Below are 12,402 nucleotides of genomic sequence, written 5' to 3'. Positions count from 1 at the left end.
CATAAAGTAAGCACGCACAGGTAACACATAAGGCACACACACAAGCAATATAATACCAAATTCGCATGATTCGAGTTTCGAGTTTGATTGATGATTCGAGTAGCTTGATTATTGATTGATTAACTTTATCGCATTGTTACTTCCTACTATTCAAGGTCGATAAACAGTCGTATTGATTAAACATTCGATCACTTTGATTAGACAACACTTACTCCACATAATACAAATATGAAAATAGACTAAATAGAGTCAAAGAAGTCAAACTTTGACTTTGACTTTGACATTCGAAAACACGGGGTGTTACATGTAGAAAAGAGTATGAGATGGAGCTCCTGATCGATGGTTTCCGGCTGCCTTCACCAAGTTGTTGCTGCCGCAAAAGGAGGGGATGTGGTGTGTGTGTTTTAGGGTTATTCCTAGAGAGAGAAAGTGGATAAAGGAGAGAGAGAGGGGGATGAGAGAATGTTTGGGGATTGATGGATGATGATTGCTGCCAAAAATGGAATGTCAGCTGATTGTGAGGGTTTTATAACACCCTCATGGTGCCACATCCTCAGAGGGTTTCAAGTGGTTTCGAGTGGGCCTGTTACATTAGGCCAGGTCATGAATGCATGACCCATTAGTCTAGGAAGGAGGGGTGTCGGAACTAGGGAACCCGAACTCGAAACTATGGCGTCTCGACCCGAAACCTAGGGGTTTCGAGTCGGAACCGAACATACATTCATACTTACGTCACTATACATATATTATCACATAATAATTACACATTATCACATAATGCACATAATACACGATAATTAAAACATATGATTTCATTTAGTCATACAATAAAGTTGTGCAGGAAAACCCAAAGTGTCACATTATCCCCAAGAACTTTCGTCCCGAAAGTTAGAGCGCAGCCACTGACAAACTAGTCTGTTAAAATGTTTTCGCAGGGTGTCACATCATCCCCGTGTTAGTTTGGAATTTCGTCCCAAAACTCAGCTATAGCCTCAGTGTTAGAAGTATTATTTGCAAACAACTGGAAATAAAATGAAACATCAGAGAGTAAAATGATTATTTTTAAAGAATTGAGTCAAAACCGTTAAAACGATCGAATACATCGAATACAGGGAAGAAAACGGAAGTATACTGTTGGCATTATTTTATACTAATACGTCATCTTGTGGTCCTGCTTGAAGTGCGTGTGTGTGTGTGTGTTTAATCTATTTGGCATTATTTTTATACTATTAAGTACGTCATCCTGTGGTCCTGCTTGAAGATTCGTACCACCCACCCACCCTCTATAAAAATCAAGCAGAAGCGGAAACTTGTGTATGTCTAAACATTTCAGGATCAGTTTCAATTCCAAAAATTGAAATTGAAATTCAATTTCATTTTCTTTTTCATCTGGGCGTCCTCCTCATGTAAGTTAACATCTTGCTTTCATCTTCATCATCGATTACCTTTATGATTTGTCACGTTGAAATACTCGATCTTCTTCAATTATTTGTTAATAATACTTGCGCTTGTAATTCCTGCAGTTGTACGGAAAAAAAACAAACAAACGATGTTTGTGAGACACGGACACATCTGGTTTTTGAAGAAAGACGATAAGAACTCCTGGAAGTTGTTCTTTTTGTTTTACATATACGTTAACCTTCTTCGCTCTGGTTCCTGAGTTTGTTTCTCTCAAATTCCACTTCCCCCACCCCACTTGTTATTTAGTTATTGTAATTTTAATTTAATTTAATTTAAAGAACTGAAAAGGATGGATGATCATACCACCATTTTTGGATCCATAGAAGAAAACAATCTAGAATTCGTTGTTGTTGATGACCTTTCATCACCTGATGGTGGATGGTTAGAGAGTCCTGATCTCTCATCTTCACCCCTTTTGGACTTTTCGTCGTCTTACCTTGATACCGCCATAGGATGTTTCGATCCAAACATCTCTACAGATGATCGGCTGATTCAAGCAATCGAGTATTTGAACAAAAGATGCATAATGGACAAGGATCTTCTTCTTCAGTTGTGGCTGCCGGTTACTAGACAAGGCAAACGGGTCCTCACCGCAGAGGATCAACCGTTTATTATTACCTCAGATTGTACAGATCTGTCGAATTACCGAGAGATTTCCAAGAGCTGTAGATTTGCTGCTGAGTATGATTCCACAGAGATGATCGGTTTGCCAGCCGTTGTTTACTTGAACAAGTTTCCTACATGCGCAACAGATCTTCGACTCGTTGCACAAGGGAGCGATCCACGCGCGATTTATGCTCAAAAACTCAATCTTTATGGGTGCCTTAACCTTCCTGTATTCGATCTAGACGGTGAAACTTGCCTTGGTGTCATTGAAGTTGTGACGACTTCCCAGAAAGTAAACTTCCATGATCAACTCCAAAACATCTGTAAAGCTCTTGAGGTCTCTTTCTAACATAACTTTATTACGCATCATATTATGTTTCTTGGTGTAAAGTTTCATTTCAAGAAAATGTTTGATGACTTTGATTCTTAGTTAAATCTGTTGTGACTCGTCTTTCGCTTGCAGGCTGTGGATCTTAGGACTTCGGAGTTCTTGATTCATCCAAAGCTAAAGGTATAGAAGATACCTTAACAAACACATTGATCAGTCACTTGCGATTATAAACTAACTCGTTTTACTTGTATCAGGATTTTAGTGAGCCATATGAGGTGGCGCTTGCAGAGATTCGAGATGTTTTAAGATGCATATGTAACACGCTCAAACTACCGTTGGCTCAAACATGGGGCGGATGCAAAAGCGGATCGGGACACCCTGATACTACCATATCGATTATTGAATCCGCTTGTTATGTGTTTGATCCCCGAGTTTTGGGCTTTTTCGAAGCATGCTCGGCGTTGCAGCTTGTAGCAGGAGAAGGTATTGCTGGTAAAGCGTTGGGTACAAACCAACCTTGCTTTACTGACATTAATGATTTTTGTAGGGCTGATTATCCTGCAGCTCTTGAAGCTAGGATGTTTGGACTCGAAAGTGCTGTAGCAATACGCCTTCATAGCACCTACACAGGACCGTTAGATTTCATCTTGGAGTTCTTTTTACCTCGTGACTGCAAAAGCGATGTAGAACAAGAACAGATGAGAAGCTCGATAGCTTCTATGATAAAAAATCTTTCTTGGAGCTTGCACGAGATACAAGATGAAGAATTAGCGGAACAAGCTTCGTTTCCAGTCGAAGAAACAAATACCCGCGATGAATCTTGGATTTCCGATATGCTGGAAGCCCAACGCAGGGGCGAAAACGTCGTTTTGACCATGGGGTGTCATAAGGAAGAACCGCAAGACGAGTTTCATGCCATAAACCAATTCTATCATGGACTCGCATTTTCCGATCCTGAAAAGCAAACTTATTTCGGATGGGGATCCAAGTCAAAAGGTCAAACATTGGGCACCAAACGGTCAACCGAAAAGGGTCGGGCCAGAACAGAGAGAAACATTAGTTTGCAAGTTCTCCAGCAACATTTTCGGGGAAGTCTTAAAGATGCTGCCAAGAGTATCGGCGGTTAGACACTAGACACTACACCTTTTATAGTTCAATGTACTTGCTGACATAAATACGTCGATATTTCCTGAAAATAACCATGGTTCTGTATTATTTTCCTCCTCAGTGTGCCCGACAACCTTGAAACGGATATGCAGGCAGCATGGAATCATGAGATGGCCGTCTAGAAAGATCAAGAAAGTAAGCCATTCGCTTAAGAAACTGCAACTGGTTATTGATTCAGTGAAAGGTGCTGATGGCATGATTCAACTCGGGTCATTCTACACAAATTTCCCCGAATTAAGCTCCCCTAGTCCCAAACCAAAAGTCAAAGACCCGGTCAACCTCCTGAAAAGTCAAACAACGCCAACCAATTCTTCATCATCTTGCAGCCGCGGGTCCAGTTGTCCAACAGGAACAGAAAAGTTGGTTCATGAGCTACAAGTAGCATCTAATAACGATGATAAACCGAAGAGCATGTCACAAGAGAAAGGTGTGTTTAGAGTGAAAGCTAGTTATGGACATGAGAAAATTCGATTTAAAATGACGAAAGAGTGGGGATTTGGAGAGTTGCAGCAAGAGATAGCAAGGCGTTTCAGTATATACGACATGGGAAATGTGATACTCGAATACATGGATGATGAGTCTGAATGGGTATTGTTGGCATGTGATGCTGATCTTGAGGAATGCATGGATCTACATGATACATCTAGCAAGAATCAGACGATTAAACTGTTGATTCATCAGCCGTCGTCCCACCCCTCATTCCTCCATTAAAACGATGACATTCGCATGTGGTAGTTTTTCTGTTTATCATGTTGGTGTCCCACATGGGCGGTATTATGTTTCCGTTTGGGGCTTTTCCCATTTGATATGTTTAGAAATTGTGTTGAGAGTTCAGAAGTTGTTCTGTGCAGTTAAAAGTGTGAATGAATCATATTGTATGATGCTCGAACTCTTTTAAAAAATTTGAGATTGTAATCGAACCCAAGTATTGGCTAACCATGAGAATCTGAGCCAAGGCATGTCTTTAATGATAGAAAAGTAAAAAATGTTATGTCATTTCGTAAACATCCCTACTTAATATGCACACCAAACACATTAAGGGTTATACCTTAAGCGTTGTGATATAACCAAAAGAAACTGGCACATTGGCCTTTGAAAAACAGTCACAGGAGCGCAGATTATCCAGATACATTACATTACAACTGCTGAAATTTCTTCATTTTTTCGTATCAAAAAGGAGAAACTTTTGGGCAAGTCAGAAAAAAGACATCAATCCAACTATTAGGCGTGCAATCAACTGATCTAAGGCTGCAACTCGCCAAGAGTTGTAACCATTTGATGTTTTGATCGACATCCATTTTATGTTATAAGCGATGTCCGCTCACATCAAGAAGAATAATAATAAAGAAAAAAAAAATCACAAGCATGCTTGAATAAAGTATTTATTGTTTGCCTTGAGAGTTCCATAATAGATTTACAGGCAAGTTCCTTTTATCAGCATGACTATAAATGTTAGCTCCACCATGTTTTAGCTAGATATAAATTACGTATGCTTTAAAATAACCAAAAAAGAACTCATCATGCTACCCTCTATTAGTCATTAGAGGATACTAATTATATTGAAATCATAAACCAAATTTTCGCTTCGACTACTCACCTACAACGAGATTAAGAATAGGTATCGTCTTTAACCCCACCCGATGGACCAGAACCTCAACGCTGACTGCCAAACCCACCTGAACGATCTGAACCAAATCCACCAAAACCACTTGAACGGCCTGAGCCAAACCCACTTGAGCGGTCGGAACCAAAATCACCAAATCCACTCCTACGGCTTGAGCGACTTGAATCTTCACCAAAGCCACTAGAACGCCCAGAGCTAGGACCTCTAAACTCACCATAACTAGGTCTACCAAAACCACCACGAGATGATGAACCAAAACTACTATTTCGACCACCAAATCTTGAATCGCCTTGTCTACCTCCAAAACCAAACCCGCCACCCAGATCAACTCTGGATGCGGCATCCACAGCAATTTGAGGAAGCTTTAATAAATCACAAAAGAAATTAGTCAGCACCCAAATAACCCAACACTTTTAGATGCATAGAAAAACGACATCATCCATGTCTAGGCCTGTAAACAAACCTAACGTGAACGGTTCGTAAACTATTATGCGAGAGGCTCGTTTATGTTCACTTATTTCATAAATGAATGAGAACATGAAAAAATGCCCCGTTCCTTCATTTATGTTTGTGAAAATTCGTTTAGATTTGTTCCTTCAACTTATTTAGCCATGTAATGGTATTTAGAATTTATGTTTGGATATTCACTTTACTTTTGACTGGTATTTGTTTACGTCCATTCATGTAAGTTGGTTAGCCGTTCATTTAGAATATCAACTAATGAACAAAAACAAACATGAACAAGAAAACCTTTTTGTTTTATTGTTTGTGTTCGTCCATTTGTTAGGTAAAAACTAAAACAAACGAACACGAACATTCACCACTCTATGTTCGTTCGATTCGTTTACAGGGATAAAAATAATTATATAAAGTAATCACCGTTACCTCCGTAAATTTGCATCCTACTTCGCGCTCGTATCCTTTGACATCCCTCCATTGCTGAGAAGAATGCATTACTATTGCCCTTCCTTTCTTGCCAGCACGACCCGTACGCCCGGTTCGATGAACAAATATTTCAGAGTTGTTAGGTAGCTCATAATGTATTACCTGACCACCAATAAAATCAAGCTTCCAATAAGAAAATGAAAATTCAAATCAAGGCTGCACAACTAAAACAGACAGACAAATTTACCAGATCAACATTAGGAACATCAAGACCACGAGCCGCAACATCAGTGGCTACTAAAACATCAACCCGGCCGTCTCTAAACCCTGCAAGAGTTCTCTCCCTTAGATTTTGTGAAATATCTCCATGCAAAGCTTCACATCTGAAACTCTTCTGCAGCGCATTCGCCAATCGATCAGCATCGCGTTTTGTTTGGGTAAAAATTATAGACTTCCCACCATTTGCATGCTCCTGAAGTAAAACAAATAACTTACCCATATTCAGTATCAACAAGGTTAAAAACATAAAATTTTACCATATATCCGTACCGTTATTAGCGGCCCAATAACTGATGGTCTATCACGCATTTCCGATGTAATAGAATAGAGTGTGATTCCATCAGCCAACTTTTGGTCTGAATCACCAACCTACAATCAAAACTCTGAATTAACCGATTGTAAATAATGAAATTAAATATCATTATATAAAAAGTTTGTACAAAACCGACTTACAAGATCAATAGTTAGAGGCGTCTTTAAGTACTTCTGGGTAAGTTTCACAATCCAACTTGGCATAGTGGCTGAAAACATCATGGTTTGACGCTGTTTTGGCAAATATTCTAAAATGGTTTCAACGGCTTCAGCAAAACCGACATTCAGCATCTGATCTGCTTCATCAAGAACCGCAAATTGAACTTCTGATAGATTCAAAGCACCTCTTTTAAGCAGATCGATAACACGTCCTGGGGTGCCAACAATCACATCAACACCGCGATCAAGAGTACTCATCTGGCGTTGAATGGGTGAGCCACCATACACGCACAGAGTAGCCAAATTAGGTGCTGACTCGTAGAACTCCTTTTCAACTTGTTTAGCAAGCTCTCTGGTAGGAGCCATAACAATGGCTAATGGGTTCCTCCCTCTTCTGTTAAATTTTTACCAGATACGTAAGATTTTAAAAGATTGTTAATATAATAATAATAACAATAATAATAATAATAATAATAATAATAATAATAATAACAATAATAATAATAATAATAATAATAATAATAACAATAATAATAATAATAATAATAAAGTGAGTATTTACCCATGCTTTTCGTTGTATTGAACTATTTTATTCAAGATAGGGATGCCAAAAGCTAGAGTCTTCCCTGTTCCGGTTCTAGCACGGCCGATCATGTCCCGCCCCTGCATCGCTGGCTCTAGTACGGCTCTCTGACCAACAACAAGAAACTTGTAAATCATTCATTCTCCAAATTACATACATTTCACCCTATGCAGTTAATCTATGTTGTCAAAGACGCAAGGCGCAGGCGAGGCGCATCGGCCTCGCCCGGAGCCTAGGCGCAAGGTGCAAAAAAAGCGTGGGCTTTTTTAAGAAAAGCGCACATAGAGAAAAAAAAATACTATAAAAAATATGTTATGCTTTGATAATAAATAAGATTCCACGTATAAAATTAAAAAAAAACTATTATATATGCCATTTAAGATCATGTAGCTAATAGTTAGTAGCAAAAAGTTTAGGACTTATATGTTGTAAGTTTTGGGCGTGTGAATAAAAGTCTCAAAAATGAGTTTCTGAGCTGGAATTTGGTTGAACTCGTGTGTGCCCGCACATCCTGCGGACACGAATGCAGCTCCGAAAACCCGGGCCCGCGTGAGGCAGTTTTTGCACGCACTCGGTTTCGTTTTTAATGGTCATTTGTGCTGTTTTACCTTTTTCCATGCGCCTCAACAACGTTTTTTGCGCCTAGGCGCGCGCTTTTTGCGCCTCAGTACCGTTTTTTCAAAAAAATCCCATTTTTGCGCCTAGGCTACCACCAGGCGCTATAGGTGCGCCTCTCTGCGCACGGGCGCCTAGGCGCGCGCTTTTTGCGCTTTTGACAACATAGCAGTTAATGCAATGCAGTAAAATATCGGATATCGGTCAAGGCCCGATATTTGAAATATAGGTTATCTCGGTGAGATATTGGTGGGATATCGGTAATTTTAATATAATGCAAAATTTATATATATAGCAACTTAACACCAATAATTCAGTGATATATCGGTGATATATCGGTTATATCGGTCAAATACCAGTGATATATCAGTCAATATCGCAGATAATATCGGTACCTATATGACCGATATAACCCGATATATCACCGATATTAGCTGCATAGATTTCACCATCACCATAACATATTAAAATTTGACAAATTACATACATTTCACCATCACCCTAACATGTTTGAAATATATACCAAAAACCTATATAAACTCCAATCAGAAACATAACAATCTCATTCAGTGATGAATTACCTGTATGGGAAAGAGTTTGGTAATACCCTTTTTGGCTAAAGCGGCAACAATCTCTTTTGAAATCCCAAGTTTAGCAACTTCAAGACCATCGGAAGACGAAACCCTATCCTCCTCCTCCTCCTCGTCGTCGTATTGAGGAACAGCAGCAGCATATCCGGCGGCCTGTGTTGACACAACGGATGGTCCGACACTCACCCACCGAGACCCATGAAAATTCCTTAAAAACCCAACATTTGTTTGAGACTGGTTAGATAATAAACGCTGGTGGATTGCAGCAGGTGAGGGTTGTGTAGATGAGGGGATTAGAAGATGGTTGAGTGAGTTGCAAAGAGTGGTGAGTGTGAGTCTCTTGGAAGAAGCTCTGAAGAGGATGAGACTGTTCATTTCTGAATGGTTTGTGTGAGTGTGGTGGGAGACGAAGAAGTAGAGGAGGTGTAAAACCCTAATTTGGGAAAGGAAGGAAGTAGGGTTTATGGAATGTAATAAAATACCTAATTTCTCCTCTTTCTTGTTCTTTACGGAATGTAATAAAATAAAAATAAAAATATATATATATATTAATCTATAATCTATACTAGTATATAAATCAAATGTGAGGGTGTAAGGGGCACTCCCCTAAGAGGGGAGTCCCCTCTCTTACGTATAACCAATCCTCGTGTGCCACGTCAACTCCCCTCACACCCTAAATTGATGGCGGCACTCCCCTCTTAGGTGACTTGGTTTTTTATTAAAAAAAAAAAAGAAGAAAATTTATCATTGGTTGATTGAATGGGGCCCACCTTCTCTCTCCTCCCCTCTCTTCGGTGCCTCCTCACCGATCATCCCCCCCCCCCTTTTTTGGGTCACCGCTAGGCCGGCGGCACATCCCCGATCGGGGAAATCGGTCCCCGCATGGGGTCACCGATTGTGCCCCGGGCACCCTGATGACAAAATTGTAATTTTATCATGCTTACAAGTTATGAAACACCATGTACAAGGACATGTAAACTATTTTAGAAGGGTTAAATTTGTATTTCATCCAAAGTTTTAAGACACCAGAGGGGTAATTGCGGGATTTCATAGATACTTTTCATTGACTGACTGACGCATGCTCTCCTTCACCGCCCTCACAATCAAGTCATGCATTGAATATCTCGTCTCTTCCTTCCCCTAACGGATCAAAACCCTAACAATTCATAAACTTCATCTCATCAGCTCCTATCTGTGATTATTTCAATTCTTTCCCCCAACAGAGATACACTTGAAATCGATGAATGGGTGTAGAAATCGATCAAATGGTACCTGTAATTGCACTCGGTTTGGGTTAGTTTCGAGAATGGGAGAAGAATTGAAGATTGATCCGTTTCGTGGGTGACTTGGTGCGCATATCTAAGGCCCGTGACAACCGGATCAACTACTGTTCAAGTTGAGAATATTGAAAGAGCAATCGAGAGGCAAAGAGTCGTTCAAGAGCACCTTCATCTGTCGTCCTTCGATTTTTCAATCTCTGTAATTTTATTATCACCAAGCTGCTTCTTATATGTTGTTATTTTATTCAGCAATTAGCATTTACGATTGGGGATTTCGCTCTTTTCTTCTTCTATTGTTGATGATTTTCTTCGTTATCCATATCCATACTGTTTATAATAATCGTTAATTTGTAGTTTCCAATTGATCGTGACGATGAACAGAAGAAACTGTTGATGTTGAATGATGATGAGTCCACACCAAAAGATAAAGGTTATGGTTGGGGACCAAAATGTCGGAATTATTGGATTAATCAGGTTAGTATGTCATAGTAGTATATGTTATGTTCTTGAGATTTGTTTATTATTCTAAAAGTCAATGTATTTACAGATTTTTAAAAGGGTTGCTACATAAAAGTTAATGGCAACTGCAGACCTCAACACACTTGCATAGAAGTTGTTCGTTTCGGCTCACACTATCTGAGAAAATCCAACATTCAACATTAATCAATAAAAAGGTAACTTTAACAACTTACAAGCAATTGAACATCAACAATTTTGCAAACGATCTTAGGAGATAGTCCAAAAGAAGGAACAATTTTACATTAATTATAATGATCGACTTAAATTGATTCTATATGTGAATTATTTCTATCCAAGTTTTTATTTATGGTTTGTTAAAAATCATCATGTTCCCCGCTGCGGAGTGCAAGTCCTCTCGGCTCTGGACCAGTTCCGTGCAACTGAACCCAACGTTTTCTTTGCCGACTTCTCTTTTGTTGTTCACAGGTTCTTTGTGTCTGACGATGCCAAATCAACAGTGACGATGGCAACAATGCGACCAATGGCGATGACAGTGTTGTTGTCATCAAGGGGGTTGTATCTCTGTATATACATGCCCGCAACCTCTGTATTTTCCTGTCTTTGTTCATAGCAGGAGCTTTTTTATCCATTATTGTAATTGGTGTGCTCGATCTATATCCTGTCTTTGCATTAGATAACTTCACCACTAGGTAAACGTCCGTATCCTGCTAAATCAATTGATGTTGTTTTACAATAGCAATTCTTAATTGATTTGTAGGAGTTTTTTAGATTTGGGACTAAGGGCTCTTGAGTTCCTACAATAGCAGTTCTTTGTTTATACAAGAGTTTGGATTCACATCAAGTTGGGTTCTTTTAGTTTGTTTTCTGCTTATTCATGATAAATATGATATTTATGGTTATGTCTATGAAAGGTCAGTACTCTTTAGTTCAAGATTCTAAGTGGAAAATTTAAATTAACCAATGGCAGTGTAGTAGTGACAAACCTAAGGTTAGGATACTTGCACAAATTTTGTTGATGAGTATGAATTAAGCATTTGCTTGAAAGTGTATTTGATATTCATTTGTTGCCACTACCATGTACCCAAACAAAAATAACATGAATATGCTGTTTGTATAACAAATAACAACTTACAGATAGCACTTTTTTTAGTTTTGATGTCGAATTCAATTACATTTAGAGGGGGCAATCTTGACCCAAAGCCTTCCAAGTGGGTCAGTTTAGGTTGCTTTTAACATTATATGGGTTGGTCTGCGTAAGATATTTTAACTAAATAGGTCACAATGGGTCACTTGAAATTCCATCTTGTTATTTTCGGGTCAAAGCGGGTCGACAACATTAAATAAATGGGTCGATGTGGGTTAGTGTCTTAAAGAAACGGGGAAGGTTTCGGATCGGAATGGGTTCGAGCCGACACAAGTATCCGCACGAGACGGGTTAGGCACGAAACGGGTTTGGATCGGAACGGGTTCAGTTCAAATTGAGTTTCGGGCCGAGACGAGTTTCGGCACGACGCAGTTTTTGGATCGAAACGGGGTCGGTTCTGTAGATGCATATGTCTGTAGCTTTCATATGTATTTAGTCTATATTAACCTGGTTGTTGTCTTTGTATAGTTTTTGTATATGTTTCATATAATATCCGGGACGAAACGATAGTTAACCTGTTTTGTAAAGTCCATCCGGACGGATGGAGGCCATCCGATCGGATGGACATGCTCATCTAGACGGATGATCATCCAAATGGATGATCATCCGAACGGTGTGATGGTTTCTCCCGGATGGAGCGCGCCTATAAGGGTGAGAGGGGCACTCCTCTCTTAGGGGAGTCCCCTCTCTTACACACACACCCAATCAACACGTGCCACGTCAACTCCCCTCTTAAGTCCCCATTTTGCACTCAAACGTTGGCATCACTCCACTCACACAATTATTTTTTTATAAAAAAGAAGAAAAAAATATGATTGGTGGAAAAAGGGTGGACCCAAATTAACAACCAATCACCCCTTCTCTCTCTCTTCTCTCTCTCAATCGG

At 39.5% G+C, this 12,402-nt stretch overlaps 2 protein-coding genes and 1 long non-coding RNA gene across 3 annotated transcripts; 2 read left to right on the top strand and 1 right to left on the bottom strand.

Annotated features, from left to right (window-relative positions):
• Window positions 1-1,248: 1,248 nt before the first annotated feature.
• LOC110919230 (protein NLP1) lies at window positions 1,249-4,501 on the top strand. Its single transcript, XM_022163506.2, has 5 exons — window positions 1,249-1,406; window positions 1,524-2,404; window positions 2,531-2,578; window positions 2,653-3,520; window positions 3,627-4,501. Exons 2-5 carry the CDS (start codon window positions 1,751-1,753, stop codon window positions 4,274-4,276), a joined length of 2,220 nt encoding a protein of 739 aa, XP_022019198.1. The 5' UTR covers window positions 1,249-1,406; window positions 1,524-1,750; the 3' UTR covers window positions 4,277-4,501.
• A 419-nt stretch (window positions 4,502-4,920) lies between these two features.
• Window positions 4,921-9,081, bottom strand: LOC110920462 (DEAD-box ATP-dependent RNA helicase 53, mitochondrial). Its single transcript, XM_022164682.2, has 7 exons — window positions 8,604-9,081; window positions 7,387-7,514; window positions 6,807-7,218; window positions 6,624-6,722; window positions 6,322-6,546; window positions 6,075-6,236; window positions 4,921-5,551 (listed from the first exon to the last, which is right to left on the bottom strand). The coding sequence occupies exons 1-7, from the start codon at window positions 8,985-8,987 to the stop codon at window positions 5,219-5,221; spliced, it is 1,743 nt and encodes a 580-aa protein (XP_022020374.1). The 5' UTR covers window positions 8,988-9,081; the 3' UTR covers window positions 4,921-5,218.
• A 540-nt stretch (window positions 9,082-9,621) lies between these two features.
• Window positions 9,622-11,173, top strand: LOC110916529. The gene is made up of 3 exons (XR_002579822.2): window positions 9,622-10,091; window positions 10,247-10,366; window positions 10,440-11,173. It is a non-coding gene; the product is annotated as an uncharacterized LOC110916529 (long non-coding RNA).
• The last annotated feature ends 1,229 nt before the right edge of the window (window positions 11,174-12,402 follow it).

The sequence above is a fragment of the Helianthus annuus genome, chromosome 17, assembly GCF_002127325.2.
Source record: "Helianthus annuus cultivar XRQ/B chromosome 17, HanXRQr2.0-SUNRISE, whole genome shotgun sequence".
Taxonomy (NCBI): domain Eukaryota; kingdom Viridiplantae; phylum Streptophyta; class Magnoliopsida; order Asterales; family Asteraceae; genus Helianthus; species Helianthus annuus.
The sequence above is the reverse complement of the archived record's forward strand: the minus strand, read 5'-3'. Positions and strand labels throughout refer to the sequence as shown.